Source organism: Jaculus jaculus, chromosome 4 (genome assembly GCF_020740685.1).
Source record: "Jaculus jaculus isolate mJacJac1 chromosome 4, mJacJac1.mat.Y.cur, whole genome shotgun sequence".
Lineage (NCBI taxonomy): Eukaryota > Metazoa > Chordata > Mammalia > Rodentia > Dipodidae > Jaculus > Jaculus jaculus.
The window spans coordinates 176,819,714-176,844,497 of record NC_059105.1 but is presented as its reverse complement, the minus strand read 5'-3'; the positions used below and the strand labels follow the sequence as shown (position 1 = coordinate 176,844,497).

The 24,784-nt window shown below is 43.2% G+C and overlaps 1 protein-coding gene across 1 annotated transcript in view; it reads left to right on the top strand.

Annotated features, from left to right (window-relative positions):
* Window positions 1-24,784, top strand: part of Morc1 (MORC family CW-type zinc finger 1) — a 168,681-nt gene that overhangs the window by 86,497 nt on the left and 57,400 nt on the right. The window contains 4 exon segments of the mRNA XM_012950005.2: window positions 12,154-12,279; window positions 14,207-14,312; window positions 20,309-20,447; window positions 23,551-23,765. Of these exon segments, the coding sequence (XP_012805459.2) occupies window positions 12,154-12,279; window positions 14,207-14,312; window positions 20,309-20,447; window positions 23,551-23,765 (586 nt within the window).

Genomic DNA, 24,784 nt, shown 5'->3' with positions numbered 1-24,784 from the left:
CATCAGGTTATCCTCTTATGTCCCCCCGCCCCTATCTCCAGTCCACCGAGAGCTCCCCTCTGTGAGTTTTTCAGTGGAAAGTGTGTAATCATGAATGCATCAGTCAATCCATGTTTGGCTGCAGCGAGAGAGGGTGGCAGTGCTTCCGAACAGAGCTTCCCATCCTGAGCCTCTTACATTCCTCTTAAAACTATTGTTATTTATTTTCAAGACACAGAGAGAAAAGAGGGAGATAGAGAGAGAGGGAGGGAGAGAATGTATGAAAGTATGGATGGACATGCAAAGACCTCTTGCCACTGCAGCCGAACTCCTCTCCAGATGCTTACACCAGTTTGTGCACGGGGCTTTACATGGGCACTGGGGAATCGAACCAGGGCTGGTAGGTTTTGTAAGCAAGCACATTTAGCCACTGAGTAATTTCTTCATACGCCTCTTATATTCTTAACACTGCCTCTTCTTCTGAAGTGTGCCCTGAGCCTTGGAGGGTGTATTATAAATATCCTTTAGTGTTGAGCTCTTAGCAGCTAATTTTCTGCTTTAATGAGTTTGAATCTCCTCAGTGTCAGTTACCATCCCCTGGAGGAGGTTCTCAGGCTAGCAGTGAGACCAGCACTCACTTTTCATCTTCCAGGTTCTCTGTAATGTGTCCAAGGCCCTGACAGACGTGATAAAGATGACTCATCTTTTGCTAGGCAACCTGATTTATTTTCTTGTCAGTATGATGGGCTTAGGGTCTTCCCAGTATTTGCTGTCATCTGTAAAACTCTGAATCTCCAGCCAAGAGTGGGAGCAACATGGATCAGAAAGGATTAATACAGCCATTTAGAAAATGTTTGGACAGGCATTTCCTCTCCTTTTAGCCAGAAAACAGTGGAAACTTCCCTGTTAAGTCCATGACCTTCCAAGCCATAGAATTGGGACTTAGTTCTCAGTATTAATCATGAATTCCACCCTACCAAGAGCAGCCTCGGACGCCGTCAGCGCGCACTTCGTTACCTCTGTAGCCTGTGTGGCATTACTGCCCTGGCGGGTACAGCTGGCCTGGCTGGTTGATGTTGTAGTTTGCAGGATCCAGTGCTTGTTCACCTCACTGATTCACTTCAGTTCCAGCATGACCTCTCACTGTCCTGTGACCACGGCCTGTGGTGTCTCACGCTATCGGGTCTTCCTTTTTGGTTCTGGTGGGTAACCAAGTGCTTTGACTATGGCCTGCCTTGTTTTGGGGGCCTCCCTGAGCAACAGTTCCCTATGAGGGGCTAACCCAGTGTTGGCACTGGGATTTACTAGCCAAAGCCTATGGTTTTAGGGTAAAGCTTTCTTCACCCTTGCAGGATGCTTCTGCCCAAGATATTTCACTTGAGCTCTTTCTCTTTCTTTCTAAGAGCCTTAAAAACATATGACAGAGAAAGAGGCATGGAGGGGAAGAGAGAGAATGGGCACACCAGGGCCTCCAACCACTGCAAACAAACTCCAGATACGTGCACCCCCTTGTGCACTCTGGCTAATGTGGGTCCTGGGGAATTGAACCTGGGTCCTTTGGCTTTTCAGGCAAACGCCTTAACCGCTAAGCCAACCCTTCAGCCCTTTCTCAGAGACATGTCTTTCAGTTAGCTAACCAAGAGGTAGTTTTCTACAGTGCTGTTTAGTGCCATTATTAGTTGTTTTCTCATCTTTTTTACTTTCTTTCATCAGTTTTTAAATGTTTTTATTGTAGAGAAATGGTCATGTGATTTCTGTCCTTAAGTCTATTCATGTGATATACTTTGTTTATTGATGTCTGTATTTGAACCATGTCTCCATTCCCGGAATAATACCTACTTGATCAAAGTTTTTTATGGGCTTTTAGATTTGATTTTTAAGAATTATATTGAGGGGTTTTTTTTGCATCTAAGTTCATCTTAGTTGTATCTATGTGGCCTATAATTTTCTTTCCCTGTTGTGTCTCTGGTTTGCATGTTAGTGTAATGCTGGTCTCATCTGAGGAGTGAGGAAGCATTCCCTCTGTTTCAGTTGTAAAATAGCTTGAGAAATGCTGGCTTTAATTCTTTTTTTTTTTTCTCAATTTTTATTAACATTTTCCATGATTATAAAAAATACCCCATGGTAATACCCTCCCTGCCCCTACTTTCCTCTTTGAAATTCCATTCTCCATCATATCCCCTCCCCATCTCAATCAGTCTCTCTTTTATTTTGATATCATGATCTTTTCCTCCTCCTATGATGGTCTTGTGTAGGTAGTGTCAGGCACTGTGAGGTCATGGATATCCAGGCCATTTTATGTCTGGAGGAGCACATTGTAAGCAGTCCTACCCTTCCTTTGGCTCTTACGTTCTTTCCGCATATCATAGTGCTGGGAAGAAGTGACTGGAGTACTGAGTAACATCTCAATCACACCTTCCAAGGCTCAGGGTCTAATGAGGAAGAGCTGGCTTTAATTCTTCAGAGAAGGTTTGGTAGAATTTGTCAGTGAATCCATTTGGGCCTGGACAGTCAGGAGGGTTTTAGTTCTGCAATCTCATTAAATTTTATAGCTCTACTCAGATAACTTATCTCTTCTGGGTTTAGCTTTCATAGGTCATATGAATCAAAAAATTCACAAATTTTTTCCAGATTTTCCAATTTTGTGGAATATAGGTTTTTGAAATGTGTCATGATGAGTCTCCCAATTTCATTGGTATCTGTTGTAACATCCTTTTCATGTCTAATCTTGTTGGTTAGAGTTTTCTCTCTTTTGCTTTTGACCAATTTAGCCAGAGGTTTATCAAACTTGTTTATTTTTTCAAAGAACTTGCTACTCATTTGATCATTTTAAAAAATTGCTTTGTTCATTTCCAAATCATTTATATCTGCCTTCACATTGATTATTTCTTCCCACCTGGTACTTTTAGATTTGGGTTGTTCGTGTTTTCCCAAAGCCATTAGATGGATTGTTAAATTACTATTTGCGTTCTTTCTATTTTTGAAATGTCAACGTTTAGAGCTATAAACTTTCCTCTTAGCCTTCACTGTGTTCTATAAGACTTGGTATGATGTGATTCCATTGTCATTCAGTTCTGTTTCCTTCTTGATTTCCTCAATGACCTATTCATTTTTTAGTAGTGTGTTGTTCAGTCTCCAGGAATTGGTGTATTTTCTGCTGTTGTTGATGTCTAGGTTCATTGTGCTGTGGTCAGATAGACTATGGAGAGTGTATTAGTCAGGGCTCTTTAGAGGAACAGAACCAATCGAATGAATTATATTAAAAGGGAATTTATTGGGGCTGGAGAGATGGCTTAGCGGTTAAGTGCCTGCCTGTGAAGCCTAAGGACCCCGGTTCGAGGCTCGGTTCCCCAGGTCCCACGTTAGCACGAGGGGGCGCACGCGTCTGGAGTTCGTTTGCAGAGGCTGAAAGCCCTGGCGCGCCCATTCTCTCTCTGTCCCTCTATCTGTCTTTCTCTGTGTCTGTCGCTCTCAAATAAATTTAAAAAAAAAGGGGGAATTTATTGGAGTAGCTTACGATAGTCCAACAATAGAAGTTTGCAGGTCTGAGAGTCAAGAAACCTGGTAGCCACTCAGTCCTCAAGGCTGGACGCTGCAGCCGTGCCAGTCCGGCACTGGAAGCCTAGAGGTGTCCTGCAGAGCCCGCTGGTCTTCAGTCCATGCTGGTCTTCAGTCCACACTGGAAATCAGCGAGCAGCCAGGTGGGGATATCTTCCTAAGATAACTCCCCCCCCCCCCCCCCCCCGCCTTCTGCCCACTGCAGGGGGCCACCCACTCTGGGGGAGGGGCTCACCCTGGGGGAAAGGATTCCTCCTTTAGTCAATCCTCGCTGGAAGCAACCTCAGAGACCCACTTACGGGTAATGTCTATGGATTCCTAAACAGACATTAAGCTCACCAACTATGACTGTGTTGGGATTTATTTCAGGTTTAATGACTAGTAGATTTTGTTTTATAAAACCTTGAGCACCTGTGTTTACTGTATACATGCTTATGATTATGATATCATATTGGTGAATTGTGCCCTTAATGAATATAAAGTGGTATTATCTCATTTGATTACTTTTGGTTGTTTTAAGTATATTTTGTACAATACTAGTACAGCCTCGCCTGCTTGCTTCTTACTGTCATTTGCTTGGAATCGAACCCAGGCCATTAGGCTTTGAGTCCCATCTCCCCACTCCCCTTCTCATTTCTTTCTTTTCTTTTCTCTCTCTCTTTATGATTATTATTATTATTACTAGTATTATTATTATTATTTTGGTTTTTTGAGGTAGGGTCTCATTGTAGCCCAGGCTGACCTGAAATTCACTCTGTAGTTTCAGGGTGGCCTTGAACTCACAAGGATCCTCTTACCTCTGCCTCCTGAGTGCTGTGATTAAATGTAGACACCACCACGCCCAGCTCTTTTTTTGATTTTTACTGAAAAAGAGAGAGAGAGAAAGAAAGAGAGAAGAGAGACAGGGAAAGAAAAATGGGTGCATCAGGGCCTCTAGCCACTGCAATGAGCTTCAGATGTATGTACCCCCTTGTGCATCTGGCTTACATGGGTACTGGGGAATTGAACCTGGGTCCTTTGGCTTCACAGGCAAGCACCTTAACCACTAAGCCATCTCTCCAGCCCCCCTTTTTGTTTCTTTATTTGCCTTTCTTACTGCGTTTAGATGATTTTCCGTGCTCTCTTGAAATTCATTCTTGCATTTGGTTATGTCCCTTTGTACAGCATTGGTTGGCTTTCTCAATGTTATCTGTGGTGACAGGAGGAGGTAGAATCTCAGTGTAGCTTGAATTTCTATTTCCCTAATGGTTAAGCACATCGAAAGCCTTTTCGTTCACCTACTGGCTGTCCTTATGTCTTTTCTTCAGCTCATTTACCCATTCACTGAGTGGTTAAGTTCTTGGTGGTTATTTTTTTTTTCAGTTCTTTATGTATTCTAGATATTAGTCCTCTGTCACATGTATGATCAGGAAAGACTTTCTTATACTCTGTAGCCTGTCTATTCAGTCTGCTGAATGTTTTCTTTGCAGATTCTTAATTTCAGGCAACTCCATCTGCCAATTCTTTCACTTTTTCCCAGAGTGCTATTATAGTTCTTTTCAGAAAATTCTTGCCTATGCAGGCATCTTTTGCCTGTGTTTTTTTTTTCTCGCAATTTCAAAGTTTCACATCTTTCATCCATTTTTATTTGAAATTATGAGCTGTGGGTCCCTAGCTTAATTCTTCTATCTGTGGATTTACAGCTAACCAGTAACAAGGTTTGAAAAGGCTGTCTGTCCTCCAATTTATGTACTTGACAATTTCTTCCAAAAAATATAAAACTAGCTATGAATGTGTGGGTTACTGTTGAGGTGCTGTGCTCTATTCTGTTGTTCATTCCTGTTTTGTACCATTATTCTGTTGATTTTTGCTGCTGTGATTTTGTGGTATAATTTGAAATGAAGTATTGTGAGTACTCAGCATTGCCTTTCTGCTTAAGATTGCTGTGACTGACCTGGAACGTTTGTGCTTCTTTATGGATTTTGGAATTTTTTCCTACTCTATGAAGAATATCATTGGAATAGGTATAGAGTTCTTTATTGACTGTTTTGTCAGCTTTGAATCTGTCAGCTCGTGATTTCTGATGAGAAATCTACTGATGATCCTCTTGAAAATCCCTTATGCATAGCTACTTTTGTCTGTATCAAAATTTTTCCTACACAGAAATCAGTAGCCTTCATATATGCTAACAACAAACACACAGAGGATGAAATCAGAGAATCACTCCCATTCACAATTGCATCAAAAAAAATAAAATACCTTGGAATAAACCTAACCAAGGAAGTAAAGAATCTGTACAATGAGAACTTTAAAACACTCAAGCGAGAATTTGCAGAAGGCACTAGAAAGTGGAGAAACATCCCTTGTTCCTGGATTGGAAGAATCAATATCGTGAAAATGGCAATCTTACCTAAAGCAATCTACACATTTAATGCAATCCCTATCAAAATTCCAAAGGCTTTCTTCATGGAAATAGAAAAAACAATCCAAAAATTCATTTGGAATCACAAAAAACCTCGAATATCTAAAATAATACTGAGCAACAAAAAAGAGGCTGGTGGTATCACCATACCTGATTTTAACCTATACTACAGAGCCATAGTAACAAAAACAGCATGGTACTGGCACAAAAACAGACATGTAGATCAGTGGAACAGAATAGAGGACCCAGATGTAAGCCCAAGTAGCTATAGCCACCTGATATTCGATAAAAATGCCAAAAATACTCCTTGGAGAAGAGACAGCCTCTTCAGCAAATGGTGTTTTGAAAACTGGATATATATCTGCAGAAGGATGAAAATAGATTCTTCTCTCTCTCCATGCACAAGAATTAAGTCCAAATGGATTAAAGACCTTAACATCAGACCGGAAACTTTGAAACTGCTAGAGGAAAAAGTAGGGGAAACCCTTCAACATATTGGTCTTGGCAAAGACTTTCTGAATACAACCCCAATTGCTCAGGCAATAAAACCACAGATTAACCACTGGGACCTAATGAAATTACAAAGATTTTGCACCGCAAAGGACACAGTGAAAAAAGCAAAGAGGCAACCTACAGAATGGGAAAAAATCTTCGCCAGCTATATATCTGATAGAGGATTAATATCTAGGATATACAAAGAACTCAAAAAGTTAAATCATAAGGAATCAAACAAGCCAATCAAAAAATGGGCTATGGAGCTAAATAGAGAGTTCTCAAAGGAAGAAATACAAATGGCATATAAGCATCTAAAAAAATGTTCTACGTCACTAGTCATCAGGGAAATGCAGATTAAAACTACATTGAGATTCCATCTCACTCCTGTCAGATTGGCCACCATCATGAAAACAAATGATCATAAATGTTGGCGGGGATGTGGGAAAAAAAGGAACCCTTCTTCACTGCTGGTGGGAATGCAATCTGGTCCAGCCATTGTGGAAAACAGTGTGGAGGTTCCTAAAACAGCTAGAGATTGATCTACCATATGACCCAGCTATAGCGCTCCTAGGCATATATCCAAAGGACTCATCTCATTTCCTTAGAAGTACATGCTCAACCATGTTTATTGCTGCTCAATTTATAATAGCTGGGAAATGGAACCAGCCTAGATGTCCATCAACAGATGAGTGGATAATGAAGATATGGCACATTTATACAATGGAGTTCTACTCAGCGGTAAAGAAAAATGAAGTTATGAAATTTGCAGAAAAATGGATGGACCTGGAAAGTATTATACTAAGTCAGGTAACCCAGGCCCAGAAAGCCAAGCGCCGCATGTTCTCTCTCTTATGTGGATCCTAGCTACAGATGACTGGGCTTCTGCGTGAGAATGAAAATACTTAGTAGCAGAGGCCAGTAAGTTGAAAAGGAGACATAAAGGGTGGAGAAAGGAAGGAAGGAGGATACTTAATAGGTTGATATTGTATATATGTAATTACAATGATTGTAATGGGGAGGTAATATGATGGAGAATGGAATTTCAAATGGGAAAGTGTGGGGATGGGGAGGGAGGGAATTACCATGGGATATATTTTATAATCATGGAAAACGTTAATAAAAATTAACAAAAAAGAAAAAGAAGAAAAAAAAATTTCCTTATCTTTTTTTTTTTAAATTTTTTATTTATTTATTTGAGAGCGACAGACACAGAGAGAAAGACAGATAGAGGGAGAGAGAGAGAATGGGTGTGCCAGGGCTTCCAGCCTCTGCAAACGAACTCCAGACGCGTGCGCCCCCTTGTGCATCTGGCTAACATGGGTCCTGCGGAACCGAGCCTCGAACCAGGGTCCTTAGGCTTCACAGGCAAGCGCTTAACCACTAAGCCATCTCTCCAGCCCAATTTTCCTTATCTTTTGTTTTATACATCCAACAAGTACAATATTTATTACACACATCTTCAGTTGTTTGGCTAGATAATGTGTAACAAATTAAACCATTCTGTAGTCACAAATTGTATGTAACGTATGAAGAAACTGTTAATCAGTAGCATTCTATTTCCATTTGTAGTGCTACAAGGCGGAACTCGTTAACCACATCTTGCCCGCGACATCTCATGGAACCATATGTATAGAAAGTGGAAAACACTGGCTGTTCTGTTTCATTCCAAATAGCTGAATTTCATCCTCTGAAACCTAAACTGACATTTCAACATGGCAACATAAACATCATAACAAAATACTTCCTAACCAAGTATAAGAAACAGTCTGCTAACAGAAAACCAAGAAAGATCAGACACCTCATTTTACTAACCAGCACAAAGGTCCAAAACAGTTCTGAGCATTGAAGTTAACCGCCTTGAGTCAAGGGAATTAACAAAAAGAAGTCAGGGACTGACCATTTGCAAGTTCTGGCCTGTGTGAAGACAGGAGACCCTGCGGTTAGGTATGTGTGACACATTTCACCAGTAACCTTCTCCTAGGTTCGGATTGAGACTAAGCCGCTGGGGAGAAGGGGCCAGGGCAGGCGACTGCTCCATGGCCCTCTGTGCCTCTCTGCGCCGCCAGCTAGTGCCCCGGGCCCACTGGTTCGAGAAAGTTGCTGTGTTCTTAACATCCATTTCCAAAACCGAAATTCCGAAGAATCCATCAGGTCCTTTGCTGCTGTGCAGTCCGCTGCTTTCTTCATGACCTGATCACATTTGTCCCCCACCAGCCCTGCTGATGTTTTCACTGGCCTCGTGATCTGTTTTCTGCAGTCACTGTTTTACACTGACGTCCTCCAGGCCTGTCCCCTCACAGTCAGCTCTGATACATACATATACATATACATATACATACATACATACATACATACATACATACATATATGTATACACACACACACGTGTGTGTGTGTGTGTGTGTGTGTGTGTGTGTGTGTGTGTGTGTATGCAGCCTTGTGCATCTGGCTTTATGTGGATCCTGGGGAATCAAACCTGGGTCCTTTTGCTTTGCCCACCTCAATAGTTTTTAGCCTAAAATTGGTACCAGTTGTATTGGTGTAGCTTTCTATACCCGTGTCATCTATTTGGGATTCATAGTGGACATGTCTCTGCATATACTGTGTGTCCGTCCGTCCGTCCGTCCGTCCGTCCCCCCCCCGGCTGGCTTCCTCAGCCCTTGCTCTGACTCTGCAAACCACAGGCAACAGAAGGAGGGAACGGAATAGGCTTCTCTCTTAAATACAGCCACGGGGGCTGCCACTCCTGTCGACTTTCAACATTTCCATGGTAGGGGATCTTGCTCTGTCTTTCAGTTTGTCCTCTTTGGCATTGATTAAGGTTCTCAGATCTTTGCTTAAGTATCTTTCATCAAATGTGGAAATTTTTCAGCCATTATGTTTTTAAATGGTCCATGCTTCCCTGTTTCTGTTTTTTTTCTTCTTCTTGAATCTTGACAGAGTAAATGTTGGTCTACTTAATGCCGCCTCCCTAATACCTGAGGCTCTGTTCACTATTTTCAGTCATTTTTCTTTCTGTTCCTCAGACACAGATACTTTCTATTACTGTGTCTTGGACCCTTACTGTTTTTTTATTTTTTCCTCCTGCCTGCTCAAATCTGCATTAGAATAATTTTGGTGAATTTTTCATTTCAGTCAATGAATTTGTTTTGCTGTAGAATTTTCTTATGCTTCTTCTTAGAATTGTTTTTATACCTTTGATATTTTCCTTTTGTTTCTACACCATTTTCTCGACATTTTCTACACCTTCTTTTGTGTCTTTTAGCATACTTAAGACATTGTTTTATAGTCTTTCTAGCCGGGTGTGGTGGTGCACATCTTTAATCCCAGCACTCGGGAGGCAGAGGTAGGAGGATTGCCATGAGTTCGAGGCCACCCTGAGACTACACAGTGAATTCCAGGTCAGCCTGAGCTCAAGTGAGATTCTACCTTGAAAAACAAAACAAAACAAAACAAAAAAACAAGTTGTTCTACAGGGGTAGGAATACTGTGAAGCATGATCCCCTCCTGCCTCACAGGGACTGGCAGAGACCTTCATTTCCCCACATTGCATAATGCCAATGAGAAGGTCTCCAAGGGAACAGGAGTAGCAGCCAGAGGATAAAACCCATTATAATATATATAAAATAAAATCCTTCCACGTGTTTCTTTTGTTATTTTATTTTCATTTTGAGTGTGTGTGTGTGTGTGTGTGTGTGTGTGTGTGTGCGCGCGCACGCGCGCCCCAGGACACTACTGGTCCCTTTTCCCTTTTGTTCGTTTTTCAAGGTAGGGTCTCACCATAGCGCAGGCTGACCTAGAACTCACTTGGTAGCCCTAGGCTGGCCTCAAACTTACGACGATCCTTCTACCTCAGTCTCCGGGGTGCTGGGACTGAAGGTGTGTGCCATCACACCTGGCTCACCACTTTCTGGACTCCCTCACTGTATGGATTAGAAAATCCAGAGTGGCTCGCCCCGGCTTGTGCAAATAGGTAGGTAGTCAAGACGAAATAGTTCACATGGAAGTGCGAATTGCAGCTCCTCCCAGGATTAGTGCCGTGGGGTCTGGTGTGGGGAGAAGTGGCGTGCGGGCCGGAGCAGGACCAAACAGCTAGGACAGGAATGCGATCTGCAAAAAGCAGAATGCTAAGGAGCGTGTACGGCTGGGGCCGCCCGAGATTTCATGAGGAGATAAGATAGGGATTTAGGAATCTGTGAAGTCCTACTTTTAGATCAGCTTAATGAGGAAGTCTCTCTTGAATACTGTATTCTTGGCCTGCTGGTCAAGCACATTATTCCAAGCCTGGAATTTTTACAACAGTAAGGTTTAAGTTCATTTATTTGCGTTTTGCATGAATTACATGGCCGTATGTTAAAGTTACTGAAAGAGTAGCCATGTGTCAAGTATTTCAAGGTTTATATTTCAGAAGAACTTTGTGAAATTGGTAAATTGGTGAAAAGATTTGGCGTTTGTCATAATTTTAAGAGCTCAATAGCTATATGAGTTGGTGGCTAGTGATTATCACATTGGGTAAAATTATCAAATGTAGATTTAATTTCTTACTATTAAAAGCTTTGTAAAGTAATACACGTGAATGTAAGAATATTTGGCGCTCACAGAAAGTAAAACATGAAAAGTGAAAGCATTTTCTCTTGCCTTCCCCTCAACTTTCTCTCTAAAGATACCCACCATTAAGCTGGGTGTGGTGGCGCACGCCTTTAATCCCAGCACTTGGGAGGCAGAGGTAGGAGGATCGCTGTGAGTTCAAAGCCACCCTGAGACTACAGAGTGAATTCCAGGTCACCATGGACCAGAGTGAGACCCTACCTTGAAAAACCAAAAAAAAAAAAAAAAAAAAAAAAAAAGATATTCACCATTTTATACGCAAGTGCTTTCTTTGTAACTTACAAAATGCTGCTATTCTCAGATGATGTTTTGTATATTTTTTTAAAACAAATTAAACCTGTCTGACAATCTTGGTACAATACTTCATTTTACTCTACCTCTCTCTTTTTGAGGTTGCCTAGGGTTCCATTGTTCGGCAATGGAAATTTTTAGTTCTCTCTTCGTGGGCTTTTACATTGTTTCTATTTTTTTTTTTTTTGGCTGTTTTAACAATGCTGTAATATATTCCTAGCAGTACAATTGCTAGATCAAAGGATAAGAACACAGCCTCCTAAGCAGGACTCTGATGGTTTCCTGTGATGAGAGCTGTGAAGCAAGGAGGGATACAGAATTTGGGGCTAGGGTAGAGCATAATAAATGATTGCTAGGAAAAAAAATAGGTGATATAAAGTGCTTTTTTTTTAAAGAAGAATGTTCTGATTACTTGCTAGGACTGACAAATATTTGAATCAATAATTTTAAAGGTGGCTTTTAGAGTTTGCTTTATTGCAACAATAAAAATGTAACTCTGATGACTACTGTTGTCTTTAATTTTATTTTAAAGTTAGTGCACACTTGTGGTAGTGCACATTTGCTACATGCAATTTGAAAACGCAAGAACATATATATCAGTCATCATGTTTAATCAATAGTATCTCTACTTAGAGATAACCAATATTAACATGTTAATTTATTATTTCTGTATATGTATTAGTTCTTACTAATACATATACATTACTAACACAGTTGATATTATATATGCATGTGCTTTTATCTAAACTTCCCCTTGTTGATCAGCTTGATTGTTCTGTTTTTGTTTTTTTATACTGTTCATTGCTTGTCCCCTCCCCCAGGCAACAGAAATCTCTCATTGTTTTGGAATGAATTGAGAAACCAGAATAAAGATATGGAGAGATCTTCAGAGTTCATCCAATACCAAAGAAGACAAGCCGTGGCCATTCCCCTCATCGTTCAGTGTGGCAAGTATCAAATCCCATCCTCACCGGAAACCGCTGACAGTTTCCAAAATGTCCCAGCTACTGTGCTTAGAAATGGCAGGCCAGGAAGACAGAAAAGTGGCTTGTGTTTTCAAGAGGTTGCACTCTAGGAGGAGGGTTAAGTAATTGCAGTAGAGGGGAAATTAGGTAAGTGAAGTACTAGAGGTCGAGTTCTCTGCCTACTCAGAGTAAAGACGTGGAGGACCAGCGGCATGGCAGAGGTAGTACTTGGGCTAGTCCCTGACGCGGAATTCTGAGAGCAGAGGAAGCAGAAGGAGCTCTGAGTTCATAGCACGTGCATGCTACAGCTAAGTCTTTGTGGTATGTAACTAGAAGTAGGTATTTTTCTATTTTTAATATGTAACGTGATGTCTTAAGACATCACATGGATCGTGTAAATAGTAACTGAATGCACGGATGATGAATAAGTAACGAATGATTAAAACATTGTTTTGGACATACACCTTGGTGGAGGTGTTTATCCAGGATGAGTTTTTACTGTGATAAGCAGCGGGAGGCATGGGAAGTTTCAGTACAAGGATAGTGGCAGTGAGTCATTGAAAACCTCGTATTCTTTTTTTTTTTTTTTTTTTTTTAGTCATAGTATAAAGGGTTATGGAGTTAAGGACAGTCTGCCTTTTTGCCACAAACAGTCTAGTGGATAAGACAGACGGGCACTTCTCCAGCTTTTCACCTGGGAGAGCCCCGGGGAAGAGCCAAGACAGGTGACGGTAGTAAGTCCGCTGCAGAAAGGGCGACTTGGTGACGGGAAGGGGCAAGGAGAGGGTCAGGCCTGTGACGGTAATCCTGTGTTATAATACATTTGGGAGAAACGTAAACATCTCAATTAATGTGTGATTTAATAAAAAGAGCACATATGGTGTTTAATACGATTGACTAAACCGATGCTAGTATGTGACAGCCTACCAAGTGACATTGCAGTGATTGATAATAACTGCATTTTTGATGTGTGCCACATGGAAATCTAATCTCCAGTGGCCAAGTGCTCTGTGGAACATGGCCAATCATGTGACCTCTCTGATGTTCAGTTTCCTCACTTAGAAAATGAGACTAGTGCCTGTTCTTCCATCATGAGGTGGTTGTGGGCACTGTGATTTATTAAGTGTGAAGTTTGATACATGCTTAGGAAAGTGTCTTGAATCTTGGTTGATCTCGTCCTCATTTCTATCAATGGATTTCATCCTCAGAACCTTTTTACATTAGTATTAGCATCAGTCTTTCTTTTTATAGACAACTGTATCAAAACAGAAATTACGTCATTCCCCTAGAGTTCTTATCTACTGTGCAGAATGCTTCTGCCTTAAGAGTTTAGAGATGAGTCATTTGTGTCAAGAGAGGATCCAAGATTAAATTCTCATGTAACCTAAAGCCAGCACTGTGCCTTGGGTCTGAGGGCAAGGAGAGAGTATATGGAGAAAAGGCATGCAGAAATTCAAAATGGTAGACTGGAGAGTGACGTAAGCACAGATGCAAATACAAAGAAGGAAGTATGTAAGTGACTCAGAGACCTTGACTTCCCTTCTTACGTCAGTCATGGGGTTAGAGACAGTCAATGAATGGGTAACGGTCTGGAGAAAATGGGGAGTCATGTCCCTGGGATTCTCAGTGGCCTGATGAGAAGTAGAATGGGATCTATTAAGGTATTTTTTTTTTCTTTTTGGCTAAAAGGAACATAAACCAACTGAAGTTAGCAGAAACAATAGTAATGATAATAATAATCACATGTCTTAATGGGCTCTTCAAGGAGTCCATAGCATCTTGCAATGCTGTCTGTCATGTTGGCGTACGAGGGAGGATTCACTAGTGTTGCTGTGTGCCCTCGGTTTCATTTGATGATGGATTTCATTCTGAATGGCGGCCCCTGTTCTTGTCTGTGCTTGGTTATCAGATCTTTGTCTCAAGTGGAGAGTGTTGCCTCTTTCTACTCAGTACCGGGAAGAAGACTTTCTTGGCATGTGGATCTGTGCAAATAATCCTAACAAATCAGAAAACAGGTAACATTTGAACATTTTCCTTAATTCCTAAAGGCCATTCTGTGAAACTTGAAGAACGTCAGCTGTCGATAGATTTTTAGCTCAGTCGCTGATCTTTTGAAACTCCTTCTAGTCCCTTGCTACCTGGAAGAAGATTATGTTGTTAGGGGCTCCTCTGTCAAATGGAAGAGATCTGCTAAATCAAGGTGCAGATGCTTTCACCCGCCAAGAGGCTGTGGCCTCTGACGGCTGCTCTCTGGCTCACGGTCACATAGCACACAGCCTGACCATCCAAGGACATTAGTCAGAGTGTATGTCCAGGGGCACTAAGCTGTTAGACCATGCACTCTTTTCTGTTTAAGTCGCCTATTGATTTCATTGCTAAATGTGCTGGAGGAAGGTATGCAGACTAAACCAGGAAAGAAGACTGATTAAATATTAATGGCTGTCAGTGTTATTACAAGCGCTTGTAGACTAACACTCTCTCCCTAGGGGAAAAGCGTTAGCGTTCCCATTTAACAAAGGCACCCTAACTTAAGCATTGCCTTTCCATGCATTCTCTGCTAAGTCCTTCGGGCTGACGCATAAGTAGATCAATATCGCTAATCTAGACATTAGGATAATAATTCTTGTTGGGTTATTTATATCCAGCTCTGAAAATAAGAGCAAATTGGGGGGAAAAAAGAAGAACAAAATATTCTGCTTCTGCTCTCCTGCCTGGAGTCTCGAGGTTACTTGTGTTTAGAGGTGGAAGGAAACATCAGGGGCCATAACGGTGCTTTACGGTTCACAGGGCCCAGTGAGCTTTTGTTTTGTGTCTTTCTCTCTTTCTTGCTTAGCAACACAACCGGTGTTTTCCCCAAATAAGCTGTGTCACAGAACCAAAATTCATAAAGCAGATAAATGCAGTTCTATCCTAATTGAATTGGTGGTTATACTCTCAGGGGTCAGACAGCCTCTCTCCATTTCTGTCCCCTACTCTCTGCAAACAGCCTAGAGCACCAGAAACATGACTCTGAAACCCTGATCTGCTTTCACTTCTTCACTTTATTTTTTTTGTTCATTTTTATTTATTTATTTGAGAGTGACAGAGAGAGAAAGAGGCAGATACAGAGAGAGAGAGGGAGAGAGAGAATGGGCGCGCCAGGGCTTCCAGCCACTGCAAATGAACTCCAGATGCGTGAGCCCCCTTATGCATCAGGCTTACGTGGGTCCTGGGGAATTGAGCCTCGAACCAGGATCTTTAGGCTTCACAGGCAAGCGCTTAACTGCTAAGCCATCTCTCCAGCCCACTTCTTCATTTTAGAGAAGTCAGAGTTACAGCCACCCTTTGAACTCAGAAACCTGTGCATAAACCTCCACTGGTCAACTTCTTCCAGATAACTTGAGTTTGGGCACTTTAAATGCCACTTACACAGCAGCAAAGCATTGATTCAGTTTCAAAAGTAAGAGCAGTGAATGCTACTAGCCACTTTGACCTGAGAACTGTTCATGCAGGAAGTGACAAACTTCAGACTCTAGACTTTGGGGTCAGGCTGCCTGGGCTTGGTTCCACTGGCTGTAAGACCTGGGACTGATGAAGTCACCCGTTGCAGCTCCCTGTCTCCTGGAGTCACAGTGGGATCGCTGTAACTCCACATATGCTCAGTCCCTTATCTGGACCATCTAGAGACACTATCTGGTCTCTGCGCTTCTGCTGATAAGCCACTGAGACGTTGGCACAGATCCGACCACTTACCTGAGATTTATCAGTCTAGTCTTGGTCACTGCCACCCTGCAGACCTGGGAAATTGTCCTTCAAGCTGCCTTTTCTTTCCTTTTTTTTTTTTTTTTTTTTTTTTTTGCAGTGACCCTGAATTATCATGCTCTTGCCCTCTTCTCTTAGAAACTGGGGATGCTGCCACAGAACACTGTAGAATTATCTTCGAAGCTAGGTTAATTTTGTTTCTCTTACACATCCAAATAACTCCACTTTTGAGGGGAGGCAAGATAAATTTAGTTATGTTGGCAGAAACAGATGGATCCTAAAATATCTAAACTGCGAAAGGGCTTCTATTTATAGTTTCCTTAAGTCCTTGATTCTTTAAATACACTGACAAAATATTGACCATCTGCAATTCCTTTCCACTGAAAAGATCATGATAAAATATGCATAAGATAGCAGCGGGAGGCTTGGGGAGATAGAAAGCAAAGCTCCTAATTACAGGGACAGCTAATTGAGAGCTGTACTTCCTGCAGAGAACTCACACAGGGTGATGACTTCTGGGGAACCTGGAACTCACCTGGTGACCTCATGAATACTCAGACTCAACATCCTAGTTTGGGACTTGCCTTCTTAAAGAACGGGCCTTGAAATGCGCCTTGAGGCATATACACTGGTAGATTGGATAGAATCTAATGAAATAAGCGTTATTTAAATGATGAGCATTTCTTAGGCAGGGTTCTCTGATACAGGGACAAGCAATGAGGTGAAATGTGGCATTGTCTTAATTTCCAGAAAACAAGGTTTGTTGCCTGGGATCAGCAGGGTTCATGCCACCGCATGGACAACGTCTGTCAGCCAGAGGAGGGCCGGGGGACTCAGAAAGCTTCTTTGACTTGCCCAAGCGTCCTCCCTAGAGCGGGCCTGGAAGCAGAGACTACAGCAGCAAACCTGTTTTCTTTCTGCCTTCCAGCTTCTCTCAGAAACATCCTCTGACATTCCAGCATGTTCCTGTTAGTACAAATGGTGCGACTCGGGTTCTGTAATCTGGACATGGTAAAATGGAACCAGCCAGTCTTGTTCCAACTACTGATATCTGGTTTGCTTTCCACCTCAAGCACAGAAGGAAGCTATAGATTTTTGTCACAGCACCTGAGAAATAGATATTAGTGCACTCTCCTCGTGTTCACAGTCCACATTGAGGAGGAGGCCCCAGTAAGGGACAAATAATGCCTGTTACTTGGCTGTACCAGAAAGTCTAAATATTGAAACAGAAGCTAAATATCTGAGGGTCGTAGTGTAAACTAAAGTCTGTCTTCAAAATTCTTTAAAAATAGATGAACGAATATGCTGCATTTACAAGAAAATATTTGTTTTCTTTTCCTTAATTAAAAGTTTATGTTACTACAAGGTTCTTTTCCCTCATCAAACACGGAGTTTCCATAGGTGTCACCCACAGATGTCTTCAAAGCCACACTGTGGGTGGCTGTATGCTGGTGGCTTTCCCTCACATTTGTTTATCTAGCACCTTTCTTTGAAAATAACAAGAACAGCAAATGCTGCATGTGGGTTGAATGAAGTGTTTCTTCACAGTAGTGCATGAATCTGGTTTTAGCGCCCCACTTTTCTCTTTTGATAGAGGGCAAGAAAACTCTGCGCTGCCACCTCGAGAAGCAGGGAATTGCTGATTTTTGTCCCTTTTCCTTGTCCCTGGCTGCTTTAGATGGACGGACTGCTCTCTTTGCTCTCAGTCTTCTTCCTCTCTGAGCCCAGCATTCATGCTTTTTTTTAAAATTTATTTATTTGAGAGCGACAGACACAGAGAGAAAGACAGATAGAGGGAGAGAGAGAGAATGGGTGCGCCAAGGCTTCCAGCCTCTGCAAACGAACTCCAGATGCGTGCGCCCCCTTGTGCATCTGGCTAACGTGGGACCTGGGGAACCAAGCCTCGAACCGGGGTCCTTAGGCTTCACAGGCAAGCACTTAACCGCTAAACCATCTCTCCAGCCCCAGCATTCATGCTTTTTCTCCCAACGTAGACCCTTCCTCTTCTCTCCCTCCAGTGACTGAATGGAGCTCTCTTTCCTCCTTCCACCTATCTATAATCTATAGGAGAAAACCAGAAAACAGATCAAAACAAGAGACGTCATCATGTCCCCCCACTGCTGTTCACCCCAGCGAAGCCCTGTACCTGAGCTGCACTCCATTAGGAGTTAGCGTCTTGTCCACATCAAGCTTTGTTACCATGGCAAACACAATGACATCTCTCCCTCCACTCAGACTGAGATGTATTCTGACCCAGGCTGGAACTCAATCTGTAGCCCCAGACTGGCGTTGAACTTCTGTGATCTTTCTACCTCAGCCCTGAGCCTCCTGGGTGTGGGGACTGAAGGGGGAGGCACTGCGCCTGGCTATTGGGTCTGTTTGCTTAATAGCTTTGGCAGTTATTCTTAGAACAGACTCACAAAAGCAAAAGTAAGAAAAGGTAAATTGAACTTAGTCTTTTCATACCACATATCTCTGAAGGCGTAGTAAGATTATCATGAGAAATGCTCACATATGTACCATCCTGCATAATTGTATAATACACACGGCTAGAGGACAGGATGATTATCCAAGGTGGATCCTCATCAGGCTTTAGGGCATTTTGAGATGATGCCACAGTCGAGGCCATCCAGAACTGTATAAGGAAGGGGCTCCACAGTCTCAGCAGCTTCCAGGCCCCCATGAGCACCTGTTACATCACCCAGACCCCATCTTCTCAGTCATCCCAGACAGAGGGGTCCCGTGTTTACATCACCCAGTCCCCCGTCTTCTCAGTCATCCCAGAGGATCCCTGTGTTTACATCACCCAGCCCCAGTACACACCACACCATCACCCAGTACACACCACACCATTACACCACATACATGCTTCATTCACACCACACCATTACACCACATATATGCTACATACACACCACACCATTACACCACATACATGCTACGTACACACCACACCATTACACCACATACCTGCTACGTACACACCACACAATTGCACCTCATACATGCTACGTACACATCACACCATTGCACCTCATACATGCTACGTACACACCACACCATTACACCACATACATGCTACGTACACACCACACCATTACACCACATACATGCTACGCACACACCACACCATTCCATCACATACATGCTACATACACACCACACCATTACACCACGTACATGCTACGTACACACCACACCATTATATCACATACATGCTACATACACACCACACCATTACACCACGTACATGCTACGTACACACCACACCATTCTACCACATACATGCTATGTACACACCACACCATTCTACCACATACATGCTATGTACACACCACACCATAATACCACATACATGCTAGGTCACACCACACCATTACACCTAATACATGCTACGTACACACCACACCATTTCACCTCATACATACTACGTACACACCACACCATTTCACCTCATACATGCTACGTACACACCACACCATTCCACCACATACATGCTAGGTCACACCACACCATTGCACCACATACATGCTACGTACACACTACACCATTCCACCACATACATGCTAGGTCACACCACACCATTACACCACATACATACTACGTACACACCACACCATTACACCACATACATGCTACGTACACCGTACCATTGTACCACATACATGCTACGTACACACTACACCATTGCACCACATACATGCTACGTACACACCACACCATTACACCACATACATGCTACGTACACACCACACCATTACACCACATATATGCTACACACACACACACACACACACACACACACACACTACCATTATGCCACGTGTATGCTATACCCACACAGACACACTACACCATTACACCACATATATGCTATACACATGCACCCCCCCACACACACACACTTTAGTGATGCATATATTTCTATCTCAGAATTTTTAGGGAAAAATTTTGGCAATAATGAGAGAATCCATGATGATTAAAACAAAACTTGAAAAAGACCTTGCTTGTGGCAAGGGAGGATAATTTAGCAAACTGGTTAAGAACCTCCCGCCAGAGACAGGTGTATCCTTCTCATTCTGTATGCTGCTCTTGCCAATCAGAGATGGCCAGGTGTCACCCAAAGTCACGTGGTGACCCTGCTTTGCATTGACCTCTGTGCGTCTGATAGACAAATCCGACTCCATGTAGAAGAAGTCGGCCACCCTTTGCAGCCGCGGCTACCTGCGTGTCTCCTCCTGACGTGAGTCTCATTCTCGTTGCTGTGAAGCTGTCACCAGGTAGAGCGACTGCCTTCTATCCCGCTGGGCACGAGGAGTGCCGCGCCATCGTCACAGACAGAGAAGGACAGGCACCTGAGGGAGTGTGTGCAGAGGTACCAGGAGAAGCTGGCAGAGCCGCGGCCTCAGGTGAGCTGTTCTCCCTCCTCCCCACGCCGCTGCTCTTCCTGTCTGCACAGAGTAGCTGCTCTGATAGATAGCCTCCCGTCTCCTTTCCTTCCTACCCTGTCCTCTTCATTTGCTATCCGAGAAATATTCTAGAAAAGTCTAAAGAAGGGGGAAAGTACTATTAATTTTTTAAAGATAGTTATTTATTATTTATTTGGAAGAGAGAGAGAGAGGTAGATAGAGGGGAAGAGAGAGAGGATGGTCTCGCCAAGGCCTTTAGCCACTGCAAATGAACTCCAGACACATGTGCCACCTTGTGCATCTCTGGCTTATGTGGGTTCTGGGGAAGTGAACCTGGGTCCTTAGGCTTTGTAACCACTAAGCCATCTCTCCTGCCCCCACACATTGTCTACGCCCATCTCCACAGCCATCCTGTGAGGGGCAAAGGCCTTTATTTCTATCCCCCGGTTGTACTTCGCGGAGTCGGCCCTCCAGCATGCTAAAGTCGTGTCGTCAAGACGGGGATGACACAGGCATGCGGCTGCAGACGGGAGACCTCTTCCCCGAGGGCGATGGCTTCTGTTACGCAATACTAGCCAATTAATACAGAAAGTCCATCATATTTAATTGTTAAGAGGACTTTTAAATAGCACATTACTATTGATAATCGGGTAACTGTGACAATTTCAGTGAAAGTAAATATGGCATATATAGAAATTATGATAGGACCTAGGTTCAATTCCCCAGGATCCATGTTAGCATGATGCACAAGGAGGCCCAAGTTTCTGAAGTTCATTTGTAGTGGCTGGAGGCCCTCACATGCCCATTCTCTCTCACTCTGTCTCCCTCTTTCTTTGTCAGATAAATAATGAAAATAAAAATTATGTAATTGTCTTTACTAGTATTTTTACTATAGACAGTAAGGGCCTCCAGGACATTTTTATGGTGCATATAACCTGCTGTGATGGTTTTCACCCCTTGGCTACCTTTTCTCTTAACCTTCACCTTCCATGTCCCTAGTATTTCATTTTCTTGACTAAAACCTAGGTTTCTGTTTACACATAAATTCAGTATTTTTGCCTTCATAAAGGCTCTGTTAATTTCCTCAGGTAGCATAGAAGAAGGTCAGCAGCAAGTGTTCAAGTGTGTTGACTCATGCGTAGGCGCCAGGAGAGAAACATTCATGGGAATAGAAAATTCAGCGATGAAGTAGATTCAAGTCCTTCGGGCTCCCCACATCGCTACACCCCTGCCTCTTATCTGTGAGGCTTTGATATTCCTCCCTTCCCACCTGGCTGGCATCCGCAAACACCTGAGATAATAAACATATGCGATTCTCCTCTTTTTTAAAAAAGATTGATTTATTTATTAAATAGAGAGAGAATGGGCACACCAAGGCCTCTAGCCACTGCAAATGAACTCCAGATGCACGAACCACCTTGTGCATGTGGTTTACGTGGGACCTGCAGAATTGAACCTGGGTTCTTAAGCTTCACAGGCACGCGCCCGAACCGCCAAGCCCAACCCTCCTCTCTTAACCCAGAGTCTTGTTCTCATGGAAAAATACCGAGCTCGCTTTGAAAACAGGCTCCTAAGAGCTGCTTTCAACGTGCGGCTCCTCCTTCTGTAGTTCACCGAGCTTCTAGTCATGAGTTTGATAACAGAAATCAGAAATAAAGACATCAGAGCCTGTGATTATTTTAACAAATAGGGGACTAGGCGAATATAGATTTTCCTATTCTGAAATATCTTAATTTTAATTTTATCTTGTTTTTCATTTTGTCTACCACTCCTCTGTGAAGGCACTTAACACACCCAGAATCAATTGTGTCTTTTCGCTGTCTCTGGGTACCTTTTGTTTTCTGTCCTGAGAGATTGGAGCTGACCCTTGGATATTAATAGTGCCATTCATGATGCCTTAATTAGTGCATTGTTTGTTTGGGGCTGGATGTGTTGGTCATTATCCAGGCAGAGATTTTTAACGGCAGCTGGTAAAGTAACAGATGTCCTCTGCTCATTCATTCTCTTTTTCTTGGCACTAGTTTCACCCTAAGAATTTAAGTCAGAGCCATAGATTCAGCTTGTTTCAAATATAGCCCAGCACTTTAGCACGGCTTTACCTAGAAATCTGGTTCAAAGGATAAGGAATTCTTGCTGTCCTTTCTTTTCTTTTACGGGAAAAAAAAAATAACAAAAATCTGTGAAAATAATCCTGGAGCCTTTGACGTACTTTCAAGTAGTGGATGCCCTCAGCCGAGCCAGCCGCAGACAACTGGTCAGTGTGAGGCGGTCACTGAACACGCGCTTGTTCCAGCCTGCGCCACACCAAGCTCTGTGGGGATCTCATGCAGCTCAATAACGGAATGCAACCTCCCTGAGGGTCAGGCTGGCCCGAGGGTCACTTCCCGTGACGTGGCAGTACCCAGGTCAGCGCCTGCATTTGTGGAAGGTGCTCGACCGGTCGCCATGGAAATAGTAAGACACACTCTCAGACTGTTCACTGTTTCTCGGTGGACTGTGTGTGATCGCTGCTTTAAATTAGCAATCACTGTTAGTATGAATTCAAGAATTCCCTGGCCCCATGTGAAACTGCAGCAGGAGACAGAGGGCCCACGCCAGCCAAAGGAGCAGTTGCAGAGAAAGTGGCGCCGAACTTGGATCTTGAAGTCTCCTTAGGGCAAATTGAAGGAAATGGACAGGGTGTTCCAGGTGCAAACAGCATAAAGAACGACTTGGAAATGAGCACTGATTTGTCCCTTCATGCGACTGACCTTTTCCATGCTGAAGCTGTGTACATGAAAATAAACCCAGCGTTTGTGGAGTGTCGCTGCCTGTAAAGAGGTGTATCTCCTTATAAGACAGGGTAATTACTGAATAGAAGACTTCCAACAGACAACCTCAACTCTCCTTGCACAAAAATAATCCCTGAAAATATTCTGCAGCTCTGCTCTGATGAGGGCTGTGCCGGAAGGAGCGGGGAAAGCGCTCATTTGATTCAGGGCCAGTACAGACAGGGTTCAGGTGGAGACTGGCGAGCTGCTAGAAAGTCAAGAGCTGGCTCACGGACTTCCGTGACTTCCTTGTCTTTATTGGCAGCACCCACTTATCTTTGTCTCCAAACCAGGGCATCCTGAAGTGTGTGCCAGACAACTCTGCCTTGCCCACCTCCTGTCCTCTCCTCCTACCTCTCACCGTCCACGATCCTGGATCCATTGACCCGGACCTGGAGCGCAAGTGGAGAGGTGGCCTCGGCCTTCTTCTGTCGGCTCTCGCCCTCTTGTGTGTCAGCTTCGGGCAGCTGAAGCCCCACATGGAAAGTGAAGGGAGCAATGGGACAAAGCAAGGGGCTTTCTGGATCTCAGGTTCTGTGGTTCCAGATTTGTAGCGCTCACAATCAGGAGAGTACAATGATGACCGAAAAGATAATCGACTGGCGCTCCTCTCAGAAACCAGCAGCTGTGGTCTCTGCAACCTTGTATGCATGCTATCTGTGAGCAGAGTGACAAAATCTTAATTTCTAGGAGCTCCAATGCAGGACACCCTTATTAAGAAAGTATTCAGTTTGGAGTTGTGAGAATCGCCGCTCTTTGACACTTCTCTTTGTGGGCAGACCTCCTGCAGCTGGGGGCTTGAATCATAGAGTTCCTAGGCGGCTGAGTATCACACAGTCCTGAACTATGGAAGGAGACCAGGTGTAGAGCCATCTTGAGCCTGAATGGGTGTGTTTACCTTTGTTGTAGGAATAAAACTGAACAGGTTAAATGGGGCTCTGTTCTGAATTGTCCCAGGCGACTCTGTTGCTATTGTATTCTGGGGCTAAGTGAAAGCTGGTGTAGCCTCAGGAAGTCGTTTTCTCTCAGCCCAGCATTCCTGGCCACTGTACAGAGAATGCAGACTCCGTCCAAGGAGCTGTTATATCACAGACTAGTTCCGGAAGCAGGGCATTGAGTCCCTCACTAATAGGTGAGGGGAGAACCTGGTTGTCGGGCAGGAAGGAGATTTCTGCAGACTAGTGGAAGGGTGCTTTGGTCTTGTGGAAGCCTTATGTTTCATTATTTAAGTTATTTCTTGCCTAATGACTTGAACTTTATGAATGACACTAGCTTTTTTGTTTATTGTGTTCAATAAAATTCTAAAATAATTTTAAGTACACAGTCAATCAGAAAAAAAAAAAATCTGGCTAAGGAGATGTCTTAATGTCTTGCACTGTAATTCAAAAGGAGCAGCCCGGGCCACGTGCATCCTTTCCATATGGTAGTGCATGTGCCTGCTACAACAGTCCAGCCAGTTACACCCCATCTTTGCCAAAGGGGAGGGCGGGTAGCTTATTTGTTGGGCTTTTCATCTGGTTGTTGCAC